Below are 18,058 nucleotides of genomic sequence, written 5' to 3'. Positions count from 1 at the left end.
ATATTAGCTCATTAATTTCATTTGTTTAGTTTTACCTTTTAAATGTGGGCTACCATCAATTTTTTTTTTATTTATTTTTTGTGTCTTTCACATCATGCCTCCCAATCCCACCCATCTCCCCCAAAATAAAATAAAATTTAAGAGAAAAAAAAAAGAAGGGAGCCGGGCGGTGGTGGCGCACGCCTTTAATCCCAGCACTCGGGAGGCAGAGCCAGGCGGATCTCTGTGAGTTCGAGGCCAGCCTGGTCTCCAAAGCGAGTTCCAGGAAAGGCGCAAAGCTACACAGAGAAATCCTGTCTCAAAAAACCAAAAAAAAAAAAAAAGGGGGGGGGGAATCTGATCATGAAAGCTGCAGTGTGATATAGTGAGTCACGCAGTAAACTTCTCTATCCATACATTTTTACATGCAGGTGTTCCTCATTGAATCATTGGTCTGATTTGAGGCCCCTGGTCTCTGCTGCACCATCGACGCTGGGCCCTCACTGGGACTCTTCCTGGACATCCCATTGCTGCCCTGTGTTGTGGAGATAGATCCTGAAGTCCTGGGTCCACAGGACTGATCACACACAAACAAACAAACACACATACACATGCTCCAGCCTACCACAGATGGGGTGGATGTTGGACTACCACCAATTTTTAAGTTATATATATATGGTTCAAATTACCTTTCTACTGCCCAGCACTGCTATACATACATTACTAAACAGCACTGAAAAAAAAAAACAAAAAAAAAAAACCAGCAGCTAATGAGGGTTTTTTTTGCTGTTGACACCAACAGTATAATTCTATACTTGTCCCTTGTCGGTAAAATGAGGTTTTAAAGGAAAGCCAAGAGATGCTTTAAGTCATGGATTAAAGCATGGATCAAAATAACTGAGTCTTGTCCTGGTCCTGAAACTTCTAGAAGTTACTTGGAGAAACCCAATTTTCTTCCCTGAGACTTGGTTATCTGGCCCAATGGCTAAGTAAGGAAATTCAGTTAAATCCAGGCTCCATGATGCCATCAAAACATATCTTTTCTGTTGAAATTAGTCTTTATAAAATGAAGGAATACTCACCCTGAGTCTAACGCATCCTCTTCGGGAGCCTCTCATCATTTTGTCCTTGGACTAAAAGAAAAACAAAACACTCAGTAAATAAAAGGTTACAGACAACTGTTTTTAGTCATCCAGGAGCTAAAAATCAACTAAAATTTACAAGAACCGACCATTCCTTCTGCCCATCACCTGCCCCAAAAGAAACTTTTTGCAGGGGAATGACCAGCTTTTCAATGAAAATGGTTTTTTAGTTTCTACAAATCAGCCCAGCTGACAAAGGCAAAGGAGCGCACTTTAGAGGCAGTGTTCAAGTTTATCCATGCAATCCCAGATGTCAGTTCTCATCTAGGGTTCCTTTTCTGTCTTGCCGACACTCATCAAAGTGCGTTAGTGACTGATCTGGATTCTCATCCCTGAGCACCCAGCCTCCTGTGGGTTTTCTGTACATGTACACCCTGTGGGCATTCCTCAGAGGGTAACAAGTCTATCTTGCCTTATCTTATGCTTTAGGACAGTGCTGATATACATTAGGTGCTCCAAAAGCATTTCCTGCTGAGACACTGCTGTCCCTTTGTCCCCTCTCTAGACTGGGAGGAACACAGGCTGTCACAACAAGCACAGAGCTGACATCCAGGAAATGCTCCTGAATTTAAACTGGCCACACAAAACGTAGACAGGGAGTTTAATAAAGGCATGATACTTGTGGAATAACTGGTATTTTCAATATCCCACCATATGAGAAAAAAAATCAAAACAAGCTGATTCTATGTGACTCTGTAATTGGTCCATTTGAAGCCACAGATACCCTATAACCTTCACATTTCTAAGCCACGGGAACTCATGTTCAGAAGTGATTATGGATGTACTCAAGACAGCCTGCTTTTATTCTATTTACAAATAAATACAACAACAAAGACATACATTTTAGGGGGTAAATATCCTTACTACTAAGCACGATCAAAGAGTTCTTTACTAATAATACACAGCTAATGAAAACATTGCTAAGAAAAGCATCCCTTAAGCATTTAATAACCCTCTTATGGACCTATACTTATCTTCTCTCCAAAATAAAGGCAGGATGCGAAAACATTAATTAGGTAACAAACCATGAGATTAGAATGCAAAGTAAGCTAAAAAAGGGTGAAAGATGGTATACTCATCCTGGAGCCGTGCGCATCATAAAGCAGTTTTTAAATCACAAGACGCAGGGCCAGACAGGCCAGTGATGTTGCTACCATTCGGATTATGAATTACAAAACACCAAAAGAGACAACTGGAAGCAATTAGCTAAGGAACTGCTCCAGAGAATCAGAACACGGAGCATTCTACGAAACAACTGACAGACTCTTCTAACTCGTGGGGGAAAGAAAAGGCTAACACATCAACAGTCGTAACACAGAGCAAAGCGAGCACAAAGTGTCACAAATTCCAGAGAGCAACTCTGAGGGGCTTCAAAGAAGAGAGTTCGGGCCTGGGCAGCAGGCGTGAATGCATGCTGGCTCTGTAGGTGAAGGCACTTAGAGCAGTTTGATCCAGCCCACCCCTTCTGCAGCTCCTTTCTCAGTAAGCATCTCCTTTGCTGTAACTACACGCCGACCCCCCCCTACTGTCCCCCTACACACACACACACACACACACACACACACACACACACACACACACACACACCAGTTCGATTCTTTCTTCTAGAACACAATAATCTGGAACCACTCCCAGGAGGTACCCACGGAATCCTGCTATCAAGACCAGCAGGACTGCTTTGAAGTCTGAGCTAGGCTGATCTATACAGCAAGCTGCAGGCCAGCTCGAGCTATATATTGAATTTAGAGTGTTTCAAAATACATATAAATATGTAAAGCAAAACAATCTTCAGTGGCTCTAACCTGCTAAGATCTGATCTAAAAGCCCCCATCATTTCTGTGGCCAGGGCTGACTTTCCAGCTCCCTGAACCAGCCAATCACTTTCGTGCCTAGGGATTTTTACAGACTGTTCTCTTGCCTGCTGCAGTGTTTGCACACGTTCCAGGTTCCTTAACAAGCTACCTCCTGCTTACCCTCAGAGAATTCTAGCTCAAGTCCAGGACTACATTATAACCATTCCGGTCATGAGCCATTTTTAAAAGACAATCTTTCCCTTCATAATACTGTGGGGAAATAAAACTTCCCTGGATCTCTCTGTGTTCCAATCAAAGGCTGTAGGGCATGTCATAATAATTAAATTTTTCATTTTTCTTTGATCTCAAAGAATAATAAATATTTTCTTTCCCAGAAGAGTCTGAAAACTTATATCTGGAGTAGGAAGGAAAGTCATTTTAAGAGCATACTAAGAACCATTCAGCTCAATGTATTAAAAACCTGCTGCCCAACAGGGGCTCTGAATTGCTATGCTCTGATTATGTTTTATCACTTTAGATGAACTTCAGTATTCTACTTAAAAAGCCATCTACAGGGGGTGGAGAGATGATTCTGTGGTTAAGAGTACTTGCTGCTCTAGCAGAGAACCTGGGTTTGGTTCCCAGGACCCACACGGTGACATCTGTTACCTCACAAGCACCTGTAACTCCAGTTCTAGGGATTGAACATCCTCTCCTGACCTCGATGGGCACCGTACACACACCAGACACTTACATACAAGCATATACATGAAATAGAATTTCTTCATCTCAAGGGCAGGCAAGATGGCTTCGTGGGTAACACTGCTTGCTACACAAGCCTACCACTTGACCTGGAACCTGGTGGGAGGGGAGAACTGACTTCTGAAAGTAGTCTTCTGGCCTCCATACTGTGCCTGTGCCTTGGCACATCTGCTATACAACACACACACACACACACACACACACACACACACACACACACACCACAAACAAAAATTTTTGTTAATTAAGAAATATTCAAAATAGTCTCCATTTAGGCTCCAAGGCTACAGATACCATGTGTGAAATTTAGTCTTTAAATGTACAAAATCATTTCAATCCCCTACAATTTCTAGATACACACACACACACACACACACACACACACACACACACACATATATATATATATATATATATATCCACCCAGATATAAATAATGTGGCAGTGGCATTGAAATCCAGCTCTGCCAGTGTACCAACAGTGCAGCCTTGACCAGATCCCTTCTGTTCTCAGACAGTTCACCTGTTTGTAGTTTACCTGTTTGTAAAATGAAGACATGGCTTAAGATCACGCGGTTGTCCCAAGTACTTAACAACAAAATCACGCAGGACACCTGTGTAGAGCTAACGCAAGGCTTATGCCCCTTCCTTACTCCCACCTTAAGTACAGCAAACATAACCTGTAATGATACTCTTTAGAATGAAACAGGCCCTATTCTCAGGTGTGACACACTGTATCAGACTTCAGCATTTAACTATGCAGGCAGGAGTCAAGGTATTCTAAAGAAAGGCACATGTGCCTGCTCCCTTCAGTCATCAGGCTGCTGAGACCATGGACCCTAAGGAACTGGAATTTCCCAGGAATGCTGGTGTCCGCAGAGAGATTTACTTGTCGGAGAGGTTTCACACAATGCTAACTTCTTGGAAGACAGACCAGGAACCAGAAGCCAATGATGAGTCAGTGACAGGCAGGACTACACCTTGACTAAACTGCTCAGTTATGCATACCTCTGCCCTCTATTTAAATCTAAGCCTGGAGTCTGGACCCTGAAGATGGACTTGGAATGAGTGGGTCACTGGACCTCTTCATTTTTCCTTGTGCCAGCATGGTCACATTGAAGAAACCCTTCTCTGCTTCTCATTATTATTTGTTGCTTCAATTGGCCCACTGAGGGCAGGTGGACTGGAGTGTAGCTTGTCAGGGCTCCAGGACCCAGACTTTGACCCTAATAACTGGTAACAAGAATAAACACTCCCAAATATGACACCTTAACACCTAAAACCTAAGCAGCAGCCCAAAGGTCTCTCGAGTCTCCAAGTGGTCTTCCCTTAGAGCAGATCCACTGAACAGGAACAGGATTGTCTGTAACTTCCTTACTAAAACTGCATTAACCAAGGGTGATTAGGAATCAGGAGAACACAGAGGAAGCTGAAAATCAAACCACCCAGAGCCAGTGGAACTTTGTCTCAGGCCACCGCCTGTTCTTCGGGCCCTCCTACCCCCCAAAACACTTACTCCCCCATACAAGTGTCACTAGGTCCCCACTTTACTCTCCCTCTGAAAGGATGCTAAGCCACAGGCATCTGATTCCTTGGAGTCTCCTATGTCGTGTGGGTCCAGGCGCCCTGATAAACTTGGACACATGCTTTCTCTTGTTAATGTGCTGTTGATTTAGTTCATCAAACTCGCCTTTACTTATATATGCTTTATTTCAAACATGTCTCGTCAAATTTGCCCAACCTACAGAAATCATGCCCACCTGGGTATGTACATGTGCACATGCTCTCTCCTCAGCTCACAGCTATTTCTGCCGCACTGGTTCTTATGTTGTGCTATGCATGTTTGTGCCATTTTCCTTGTCCCATAGGAGAAGCCTAATTATCATTTCACTATTATTACCTTCAACCTATCTCCTAGAATTTATTAATATCTGGGTCCTGGGAGGTGTTAGATAAATGTATGCATGGTCCCAGACTCCTCTCTTAGGTATCCTACTCATTCAACATACATAATTTACTTGAAATATGCTTATTTACCCCCAATTCAAGCTAGTCAACACTCCCAGGTAAAACAGAAGAAACTTTTTTTTTTCTTTTTCTGATAACTTTCTGAGCTGTTTTTGTCGAGATAGAGTAACCCAGGCTGGTCTCAAACTAGCTCGGTAGCTGAGGATAACTCTGAAGTCTACATCCTGCTGCCTTCACTTCCCAGTCCTGGGGTTACAAGCATGCACTCCAGGTGGCTTTTCCTCTTTATCACATTTATTTATGGGGGAGGGGCATGCACCTGGCATGCAGGAGGTCAGAGGTCAACTTCCAGGAGTCAGTGCTCTCCTTCTACCACGGAGGCCCCATCAGGCTCGAGAAGCACCTCCCTCTGACCAACCACTTCCCTCACCCCAACTTTCAGGTGTTTTGACCAAATTTTTTCAATTGCATTTTGAAAAGTACCATAAAACAATTGCAAGTTAATAATATTATATAAACATGAAATCAAAACAGTGCCAAAGTAATTACTTATTTTTTATACTTTTTAATTTATTTCTTATTGTATGGATGTCTTGCCTGCAAGAATGTATATGCAACAGATGCATGCCGTGCCTGAGGAGGCCAGAAGAGGGAGTCAGAACTCCTGGAACTGGAGTTGCATAAGTTGTGAGCCACCATGTGGGTGCTGGGTCCCCCTCCACAAAAGCAGAAAGTGTTCTTAATTGCTGAGTCATCTCTTCAACCCTGGAGTATCTACTTACTTTTATGTTAATTGTAACTACTCAAGAGATCTACTTGCCTCTGCTGGGACTAAAGGTGTGCACCACCGCCGCTTTTTTATAAGCTTTAAGAAAATCAATTCAGTAAATACTTAGCATACATCAGCTACTCAAAAATATGAAGACTGGGGTTGCAGCCCAGTGATAGATAGCTTGCTTAGCGTGCTTGAGGTCCTGGATCCTGGGTCCTGGGTCCAGTGCTTCAAAGAAAGAAGGGGGGAAGACCTTAACTGACTCACAGAATCTGGCTTGAAGCCAGTATACCATGCTATCTATGAAAACCTGTTTAATTAAAATATAAACATGGGTTACACTGCTTTACAAGTAAATGTGTTAGGAAAAGTTTTACACAAACATATTTAAGATTCACTGGTGGATTAGCTTGCCATTTAAACCAATCATGCTTGTGGTGGTATTTTACTTGTACTGAAATGTGATTTTAATTGTATGTTAATAAATAAAGTTGTCTGGGGGTCAGAGCTATTAGAGCCATAGCAAGTGCATGGCGGCGGTGGCGCACGCCTTTAAGGACCTGGAGGGCGGTACATTCAGGCAGTGACGAGGCAGTCACATGTTTGGGTTTACAACCAATGAGAAGGCAGAACAGCTAGACTATATAAAGACACACACAGGAAGTAGGTCCCTTTTTTTCGGAGAGCTCTCTTGGCTGAAGAGGATCCCTGAATCAGGAAGGGTGAGGCTCTTAGCTCTGACCTCTTGGCTTTCTTCTCTGAATCGGCTCTGTGTTTCTTATTTAATAAGACCGTTGGTTACATCTACACATGCTATCCTTTCAGAAAGCAAAGAATGTCTCCCAAGCATGTTATATAAAGATACTTAAACTTCTATTTGAATGTTAATTTTTACTTTGCTTAAAATACATTTGTCAGCCAGTCGGTGGTGGCACACGCCTTTAGTGCCAGCGCTTGGGAGACAGAGGCAGAAGGATTTCTATGAGTTCAAGGCCAGCCTGGACTACAAAGTGAGTTCCAGGAAAGGCGCAAAGCTACACAGAGAAACCTGTCTCGGGAAAAAAAAAAAACCATTTGTCTTAAACAAGAGTCTCACCTGACTTGCTGCAAATCTCTCACAGCTACAGTGGACTTCTGAGCTGAGGTCTCTGACCGAGCATAGCACTCCTATGTCTCACATTATAACATAGGATATGAGTGCCTCATCACTTTTTCCAAAGAGACAAGGTGTCTGATTTATTCTTGTATCTTTTCCCCTAATTTGGCACCCAACCACCCTTCTGTAAAAATAAAAAGCATTCAGTAAATGATAGTGGACATTGTGTGGACAAAGGATGCGAACAAATGTCAAAACGCTTCAACACGGAGACTGCTGTTGGCTCATCCCCAACATCCCCATGTTGGCATGAGGGTGTGTGCCTAGCCAGTGTTGGAACCAACAATACACCAGTGCACTACGAAGACAGAAACCATGAATACAGGAGCACTTGCTCTCCGAAGAGGGAAAGATAAAGAGATAGGAAGGAACTTAGCACAATGATAATAACTCTCTATGCTCTGATTAGGAGACAGCAATGAGGTCATAAACAAATGTGAAAACTTATTTAACTATACTTAAAATAGATTGTTTTTTTTTATTTGATACAATTAATGTTACAGAAAGCAGATCAAAACTAGAACCAGAAGGCCAAGATAGAAGTTCTGTTGATCCAAGGTCAGACAAGTGGGTTGTGGTAATGTGTGTGTCTCTAACATGGAGATGCTGCATCCTCCCTGTCAACATCAGTGCCATTAAAAATCTGTAACATGAAATTCCCCTTGACATGATGCTGCATATAAACTTGGCATCCCATATCGCCTACTTTCAGTAACAGAAAGCATTGATGCAGCACTCAGATGGCCAAAGGTACCGCTTCACTCCTTGCTATGAACTAATGAACTGGAACACAGGCTTTCATAATGGGACCACAATGGACATTTCCTGAGTAATACTAATCTAACAAACATAAACACTGGCTTTGTTAGCATCACCGTGTGTTCTGGGCCGGACACTATGCTGGAGCTTTACTTCCTGTCCTGTTTATGTTGTCACGAAGAGCTTATGAGACGGCTCTTTTTACTTTTTAGTTTTTTGAGGCAGACTCTCACTCTAGTCTGTAACCCAAGCTGAACTGGAATTCACAGCAATTCTCTTGTCTCAGGTCTCCTAAATGTTGGGTTACAGGCAGAGCAAAGACACGCAGCTTCAGAGACTCTATATATCAGCTATTTCAGTGTTGGCAGGAGGGCTGACATGCTAAGGTGCACATGGGGAAAGAAGTCAAAGGACAACTTTTAAGAGTCAGTTCTCTCCTTCCACCATGAGTTCTAGGGATTGAACTCAGGGTGTCCAGCTCACAGAGCAAGGGCTTTTACCTGCTGAACCATGCCACCAGCCCTAACCACAACTATTTTATAACTGAGAAAGCAAAGGGAAATGTTTAAGGAACTTGACCATGGACATTCACAGACAGCAAATGAGAGAAACAGAATGCAAACCCCAGGCACATCTTTAACAGTCATGGTAAGCCTGCTCAGTCTACATCTTCCTTAAAGGGTCTCTGTGCCATAGAGAATGAATGTAAAATGAGTGACTGTCCTGTCTTCAGATGAGTAGATGTCACCCCGAGGACAGCTCTCAGTAGTGCATGCTCAGGAGACAGCACCCTGCCTCCCTGAAAACTCCTAGATCACCAGATCACAAACATATGTCTGCACCCTTTAACCCAAGAGCTTTTTGGATCTTTTCAAAATTACAAATGCAGAAAGGTAATATACATACATTACATAAATTACAGTAAAAACCTGCAGTACGATCTGGGGTAACCAGGCATGCAAATCTCACAAGCACATTACTATTTCTGCAGTACAGCATATAAATATTTATAAGTGTAATGAAGATTATAAATAGCTACACATTAATTCAAGACAGGCTTTGCTTTCAAACAAAAATGTCATAAATTTAAAGAAAAAGCTTTTAGAATTCAAAGCTTTAGGGATTTCAAAATTAGGGGTAAAGGCTGGTGCTCTGGTATTTATCTATTTATCTCTGGTGTTTACCTATTGCACTGGAAAGCAAACTTTTGGTTTGGGGCTTTTTGTATTGTTTTGGTTTGGGTTCTTAGTGCTAAGGACCAAATCTAGCATGAAGGGACGCCAGGCAAGCACCCTGCCACTGGGCCCCAGCCTTTCCACTGTTTTGTTTTGGGTTCTCTGAAACCTGATTGTCCTATAGCCCAGGCTGCCCGGAACTATGTAGCCCAGCCTAGCCTTCAATTCTAGGCCATCCTTCTGCCTCAGCCTCCAGAATGCTAGGATGACAAAGGCATGTGACAACAGATTCAGCTCTTTCACTCTTCTGTTTGAAAAAGGACAATTTTATCTTCAAGGGAGAATTTCAGGCTAACAGCTCAGGGAACAGGCACAGGTTCAATTAAGGACAACCATGATGACTTAGGGTTTTGCATTCTTTATCAAGTTAAATATTAAATACTAAAGAGCAGCGCACGCTTCACAAATTATTTATAGCACATCAGCAATGTGTGCTAGACCTCAAGGCAGACTTGTTTTGTTTCCCAAATATCGCCCAAAACACTAAATATTGATTCATGTTTTTTTAAAGAGAGTTGACTGAGGGAAATAATGGGGAAGTGTTAAACTCCAAGTGGTTTGTGCTTCAATATTAGTATTTCCCCCATTAAACTGTGAAATTATAATCTATTATTTATCATTCAATTTCATATCTTTATCAAAAATAGCCTGAGGAACTTTTTCCTTACTTGGAAAAAGACCAATGTGGGAACAAAATAAAATGAGAAAAAGAGAACAAGAAGAAAACCCCCCTAACATTTTAAAGAGTGAGCCACGGTTCGGTAGGGAGAGGCACTCGCTGCTGCAGAATAATAACTTGAGTTTGATTCCCAAGCCCACACGGCAGAAGGAAAGAACTGATCACCCCAAGTTGTTCTCTGACCCCAACATGTGAACTGTAGTAAATATCTGCACACATGTACATGCACAGGCATGAACACACATATAACAGCCCCCCAAAGAACTTTAAAATACATGTGTGTGAAAATATGTAGAACACACAAATACAAATCTAGTTTCTGAGAACAAGAGCTGGAACGCTGTCTAATCCCAGGACTCATTCTGCAGAGCCCAATTTAGAAAGGGGCTGTGCTCCAAAACTCCTTGTTCATATTCGGAGTTTAGGATTCAGAAAAAAGTGTTTGCAAAGAAACTTAAATTTGATTCCCAAGTTACTAGGGAAAGCATTTGAAATCTGGTATGTAAATATGAAAACAGAGGGTAAATCTTAAGAATTCAAATACTTTCTCAGAAAAGACTTCCTTAAAGAATTTCTATCACAAATGTTGGTGCTTAAGGGAAATGTGATTACAAGAGAATAAGAAGGTAGCTGAGAATCCAGAGCCATGCCAAAGAGGTTAAGAAATTCCCCAAGACTTGAGACAAGGTATACATTTTGCTTTTAAAATGAGAGGAAACCCACTTTTGTAAGGCAATTTAAAACCAAAGCACAAACAAGTCCTGGTTCTTGACCAACCCTAATGACTCTGAAATTTACAGATTTACAAAAGGTATGTTGGTACACTGCCATAATCCCAGTACTCATGTGGTGGAGGCAGGAGGATCGAAAGCAGCCTTGAAGTCACTATATAGTGAGACCCAATACTAAAATACAAAACAACATAAAAGCAGAAGTTGAAAGTTACAATGCAGGCACACCCGACTTGGGGGGCTAAGTCATTTAAGATGTTACCCATCAGAAATTGATTCTTATTCCCCAAATCCAGGTGATTAAAATTCAGAGACTGTGGTGATACATTGTGTACCCTAATAAACTTGCCTGAAGATCAGAGGACAGAGCCAGCTACTAGATTAGACATAGAGGTCAGGCAGTGGTGGCACACACCCTTTAATCCTAGCACTCAGGAGACAGAGATCCATCTGGATCTCTGTGAGTTCAAGGCCACACTGGGCTATATGAGATTGTTCCAGTATAGGAGAGAAAGAGAGCCAGTCAGTGGCGGCACACACCTTTAATCCCAGCACTTGAGATCTCATGCCTTTGCTTGGGAAGCACACATGCCTTTAATCCCAGAAGTAATATGGGAGGGCAGAGAAATGTATATAAGGAGTGAGGAAACAGGAGCTCATTCTCTTTAGGCTAAGGATTTTGTAGAGGTAAGAACTAGTGGCTGGCTGTTCTGCTTCTCTGATCTTTCAGCTTTCACCCTGATATCTGGCTCTGGGTTTTTTATTAAAAGACCATCTAAGATTCAAACAACAAAAGACAAAATGATCTCTGTTATACTGGCTGGTCTGGCTGCCATAGGTAAGATCAGACCCTGAAGACTCTCACCAAGTCAGTGAATGAATACTTTGGTGGAGCCTTACTATAGTGGGGTTACAGGTAACGGAAATGCTAGAAAATAGGCCTAGTTAAAGGCAGCAGCTCACTAGGAACATGCCTGTAAAGAATGCCTCACACCCCTCCCTCAGCATGTCTCTTTCTCTGCTCACTCTGAAGTGAGCAGCCCTGCTTTAACTCCCAGCAGTAACAATCGTGCTTCATCTTGGGCTCAAAAGCAAGAGAGCAGACCAACCGTGAACTAAAATCTTCAAAACCAGAAGCAAAATTTAAACAAAGCTACAGTAATTGAGAAAGTATAAAGTGGTATGAGGACAAACATATTAATCAGCAGACTAGTTCTGAACCTAAAAAGTCAACCACAGCTGGGCACAGCTCCACAGCTGTCGCTCATGCATGAGGTTCTGAGTTTGATCCCTAGCACCACACACACAAAACATATGTAAAAGTAACCCACCCCACCACCACCACCACCCCACCACCACCCCCGTTTATAGTTAATTCTTTTGTCCTCAGAGGTTCACTCATGAGTTGCTAGAGCCCTAGTGTAGTGGTATTAGGAGGTGGCAGAGGCTTTAAGAGTTTGGGGGTGGCGAACCACAGGTTGAGAACACAACTATAGATACCATACCTATGATAGGTAAAGTCACAACTATCAAAAGACAGTCACAAAAGACCACACTTAAAAGGGGTTAATGCTCATCTCCAAGGAGTGGACTAATTACCACAAAACTGGGATGTTACAATGCTAAGCAGCCTTGTGTGTTTGGTCTCTGTATGTACCCACTCATCACTCTGGCACATACAGTTCTCACCAGAGGCCACACAGATACCTGTACCATGTTCATGGCCTCTAGAACTATGAGCTAGATAGTCATGGTAACACAGGCCTGTAACCAAACAGTTGGAAGGTAGAGGCAAAAAGATCACAAGTTCAAGACCAGTTCAACTACAAAGTGAGATCAAGGACAGCCTGGCCTATATAAGACCCTATCTCAAAAAAATCCACAAAATGAACAAATAAAAACAAAACTGTGAACTAAATAAATTCCTTTTCTCCGTAACTTCCCTAGCCTCAGGTTTTCTGTTATAGCAGTATAAACTGGACTATGAGCAATGCCAAGACAATTCAATGAAAGCATAATCTTTTCCACGGTCCAGGGATAACTGGTTTATATATACAAAAGAATAAAGTTGGATTCTTACCACATTCCTATAAAAAAAAAAAAAAAGGTTAAAAATTACCTAAGACCTAAACCTGGGGTCCAAAATTATCAATTTCTTAAAATAAAATATAGGTTTAAAAAAAAAAGATAATAAAATCCAAAGGGGGGGGACCCCACATGTGTAATATCTTGGGACTTTAGACAAGATCAGGAGCATTCTGGGTGGCATGGCCTTAGGCCATTTTATAACAGAGTAAGCAATGACATCTAAGATTTGATGCCAAAGCATAGTTACCATAAGAAGAATAATAAATGGGACACTTTGTGCATCAAAGGAAGCCGTCACCTAAGGAAGCACCACGGCTGTCTGCAGGCTAGGGGCAGAGTGCCTGCTCAGCGTTCATTAGCTCTGGATTTGATCCCTAATACTACACCAGAAGAGAAAGACGGAATTAAAGTCTCAAGCAGAACAAGGCTGCAAATTCAGTATCTGATACAAAACTGGTATCTTGAAAACAGGAAACTCCGCTGGGCCTGGTGGCACACACCTGTCTGTACTCAAACAGGAAAATCAGAAGTTCAAGGTCATCCTCAGCTACACAGCCAGTTTGAAGCCAGCAAGGGTTACCTAAGACTCTGTCTCAACAAAGTGGGGAGAAAAAAAAAAAAGACAAAAATCAAGGTTTTTTTTTTTAACTGTGCATGTGTGCACATGTGCACAAAGGCACGCATACCACACATCTGGAACCTGGAAAACAACTTGCTGGAGTCAGTCCTCTCCTCCCCTTTACCATGTGGATCCCAGGATCCAACTCAGACCTTCAGTCTTGGCAGCAAGCACCATTACCCACCGAACCATCTCCCTGGCCATAAACTCTTATAACTTAACAAAAAAAGAAAACAAAGAAAGAAACCCTGATTTTAAAATTGGCTAGGCTATGAATCAATACTTCTCCAAAGAAGATATTCACTTGGTCAATAACATATGAAAAGATATAACAGCTATAAGGAAAATACAAGTAAAGATAGTATGATCAAAATGAAGATGACAAATCTTCTTGAAATTAGAACCCTTATTCAGCTAATAGGAGCCATTTAAAAAAGAAAAAAAAACAAAACAGTCTGGCAGTTCCTCAAAAGGTTAAACAAAGAGTAACCACATGACCAGGCAATTCCAATCCTAGATCTATACTCAAGAAATAAAAAAGGATACTTAGAGCAAAACTTGCATGCAAAAGCTCATAGCGCCATTAGTCACAATGGCCAAAAAGCAGAGACAACTCCATCTCTGTCGATTGGTGAATGAAAATATGGGATATGCACACAATTCAATACCCAGTGACATCCTGCAGACACAACAGAGACTGTGACAGCCTGCATGAGATCTGCACAGGTTAAAACCAGACGCAATCCCAGCACGGAGAAGGTGACCCCCTGACCATGAAGCTCCTTGTACTCATCGATGGCTGCTGGGGAAAGGTCAGTGGTGATGGGTGACACTGAGTCCGGTCACACTTGCGCGCTCAGGAGTGAAAGGTACTCCTCGCTCTTTGTCTGCTTTTTCTTGTTTTTGTTTTTGTTTTTTGGTGGGTTTTTTTTTTTGTCAGTTTTGTTTGTTTGTTTATTGGTTGGTTTTGATTTCATGCTTTGTTGGGTTTTTTGTTTGTTTTGTCTGAGGGAGAAAGACAAAGAAAAAAATGAGAACATGAATTTGAGTGGGTAGGGAGGAAGGAGGGACCTGGAAGGATTTGGGGGAGGGGAAAGAATATGATCCAAAAATATATTTGTGAAAAAGCTTCTAAACAATAAGAAAAAAGAACCACAGAACCAGGGAGGCTACACAGCAGGGGGGACCCTAGGATGACTGTGGCTTATAGTAAGTTTTGGTTTTACTCAATCACTGGGCAAGCCTCAGTGAAACATTTCACTATTAGAATAAGAATTTGTACTGTATCAAGCTGATAATAGAAAAATAAATAAATAAAAATGGAAAAAAAAAAATACCATCTTCTACACCAAACTTGAACGAACCTTGAAAATAGTAAAGGGGCATGCAGATGAAATGCAGGCACGCGACAAATGATGTTAATAGAAACAGTTTCAAGAGGGAAGAAAAGTTTCTAAAACTGTGGGGATTGTCACAGTTTGGTGACTTTACTAAAAACCAGTGAATCGCATTCATTTAAATGAATGAACTGTATGGCAAGTCAATTAAATCTAAATGAAGCTATTGAGGTGTTGAGGGCGGGAAGGATGAGGGCCTGTGTTCCATCCCCAGCATGGGGGGAAGGGGCAATCTGTGGGAAGATAAAAAACAACAGGCGCCGGGCGGTGGTGGCGCACGCCTTTAATCCCAGCACTCGGGAGGCAGAGGCCGGCGGATCTCTGTTAGTTCGAGGCCAGCCTGGGCTACCAAGTGAGTTCCAGGAAAGGCGCAAAGCTACACAGAGAAACCCTGTCTCGAAAAACCAAAAAAAAACAGGCATCCTAAACTCTACATAAAACTGTTCTAGGCTGGAAAGATGGCCCTGCGGTGAAAAGCACTGGCTGCTACTCCAGAGTGCTGCTGCACCTCTAACTCTAGCTCCTACCAGCACCTGCACGCACGCACGCACGCACGCGCGCGCGCGCACACACACACACACACACACACACACACACACACACACAAACTAAACATAGCGAAAAATAACAACAACATGATTTTTTTGAATAAGATTTTTTTAAAAGCTGTTATAACTAAGATGCTTGTCTACTGCTTACTAAGATCTTTAACAGACAATGGAAGCCCAGAGAGCTAGGGCTTTAAGACAATGAGGAAGAGGGGAGATAAAGCAGTGGAGGAGAAAACCCATAGAATGAAATCCTTGCCAACTCAGCCAAGGACACCCAGTGCACAGAGCACGGCCTCTCCCACAGGAGCAAAGCAAAAGCAAGTAGTGAAGAGGTGAGAGGGCAGGATTCTGAGCGCTGCCAGCAGACTGGTTTATTGTCTCTGGGTGGTGAGGAACAAGAAAGAGGGGTGTGAAATCCGAGCACCTCAGAGGGACAGAGCACATTCTAACCCAGATGTTTATAAACCCAGCTGTGCCATAATTACTGCTAAGTCAGCAATGTCCCACCAGGAGGTGGAGGCAGGAGAATGATAAGTTGGAAATCAGCTATATAGCAAGACCCTGCCTCAAAAAACAAAATACTGCTAAACTAAAATACAAGAAATAAGTGAACACAGAGGCTTTATGTGGACAAAATATAAAAATCATCCCACCCTCTTTTTAAAATTCATGGGACAGGAATGTAGCCCAGGCTGGCCTCAAGCTCACTGTGCAGCCTAGGACAGACTTGAAATCCAAATGCTCCTGCCTCCACATTCTGAGTGCTGGGGTTAAAGGCACCACCACACCCCACTTAGAAAATCAGCCTCCATAATGAACTTAATTGTGTCAGCTAAGTAGAAAAAAATAAGTTATGGGTAACTCAAAATACTTTCGTTGAACATGACTCCATTTATATGAATCCATGTATCTTATAAACTTAATTTCTAAAGCAGTAATTTTTTTTTTTTTTTTTTTTTTTTTTTTTTTTTTTTTTGGTTTTTCGAGACAGGGTTTCTCTGTGTAGCTTTGCGCCTTTTCCTGGCACTCACTTGGTAGTCCAGGCTGGCCTCGAACTCATAGAGATCCGCCTGGCTCTGCCTCCCGAGTGGTGGGATTAAAGGCGTGCGCCACCACCGCCCGGCTAAAGCAGTAATTTTTAAAATTTCTCTTTTTAAAAGAAATCCATGCACTCAGGAAGCTGAAGCAGAAGAACAGGATCTCTCAGCTACTCTGCATTATCTAAGAAGAAACAAAGGGGAGGAAAGAGGGAGGGAGGGAGGAGGGAGGGAGGATGGTCCTGGTCTGAGAAGATAGCCTTTTATAATAAAGTTATTAAGAAGGAAAGCAAATAATTCGGCTGGCCATTTGTTTGTTTTTCTCTGTCAATATTAAAATAATGCAGTTCTTAATCTAAATCACTTCTGTGTTGTTCTAGTTTTGGCTGCAATTGCCTATTACATATCTGAAAATCTAATCAGAGGTAACTGCCACATATAGACATAGCATATTTAAGATTAACAATTCTTTCTTTTGGTTTTTTTTTTTTCTTTTTAATGTGTACAGATGTTTTGCCTTTATGTATGTCTACACACCATGAGTTCCAGGCCAGCCTGGGCTACAGACAAGACCAGTCTCCACAAACAAAAACAAATATAAGAGCTGGGTGGTGGTGGAGTACGTCTTTATTCCCAGCACTCCAGAGGCAGAGGCAGGCAGATCTCTGAGTTCGAGGCCAGCCTGATTTGCACAGCAAGTTCCAGGACAACAGCAGCAAAAACTGACAGCCTGTCTGAATTAACACAAGAAGCACATCGCACGATTCTTCAGCCTCCAGATGATTAATTAAATGCCATTGTAGTTACTATAAATTCAGGGTGGGTTTTATATAAGCCATAGCCACGGGTGTATTTGCTACTAATATATTCTGCAAAACTTACAAATTCTGCTCTGTAAACTAGAATCCCTAACTGCCTCCTGTATCAACAGGAACATTCCATTCCCTGGAATGTGCTACACTGTGGGCCCTGAAGATTATAATGTTCAGTGTAAGTACAAACTGCCATCAAGGAGGGTACAAGCTTGCTGTACAGATAAAGAATGTACTACAGATATGGCTAGTTGACTATAGCAGATAAAAATGACTAAATGCCCCAAAGAATTAGATAGAAGGCCCTGGAGTCTTAGAAAAGAGAAAAAAACAAGGCTTGTTTTTGGTCCAACCTGAGACCCATGTGGAGCAAGACCCTCAGGATAGCTGCTAATGTAAATGTAATGTAACACATGAGTTTATTGCAATGGGCAGTGGGAGAGTTGGGGGGCCGATTACTCGGTTCTCAGCGCTGAACTTTGAAGGTGACAACACTGTATGTACGACAATGTCCAAACCTGGACACACCTGGCAGAGCACTAAAGCAAAAGGAAAGGCGTGGCACTTCCACCCACCTGA

At 42.2% G+C, this 18,058-nt stretch overlaps 1 protein-coding gene across 9 annotated transcripts in view; it reads right to left on the bottom strand.

Annotated features, from left to right (window-relative positions):
* The window catches only part of Osbpl9 (oxysterol binding protein like 9), a 145,080-nt gene that overhangs the window by 117,114 nt on the left and 9,908 nt on the right, over positions 1-18,058 (bottom strand). For all 9 annotated transcript variants that reach the window (XM_052715064.1, XM_052715065.1, XM_052715066.1 and 6 more), the window contains exon 2: positions 1,062-1,112. In XM_052715064.1, the coding sequence (XP_052571024.1) occupies positions 1,062-1,112 (51 nt within the window). The remainder of the gene's footprint in view (positions 1-1,061; positions 1,113-18,058) is intronic.

This window comes from Peromyscus californicus, unplaced genomic scaffold, assembly GCF_007827085.1.
Source record: "Peromyscus californicus insignis strain IS unplaced genomic scaffold, ASM782708v3 Scaffold_5__1_contigs__length_169319896, whole genome shotgun sequence".
Taxonomy (NCBI): Eukaryota; Metazoa; Chordata; class Mammalia; order Rodentia; family Cricetidae; genus Peromyscus; species Peromyscus californicus.
This window is presented reverse-complemented; position numbering and strand designations above follow the sequence as displayed.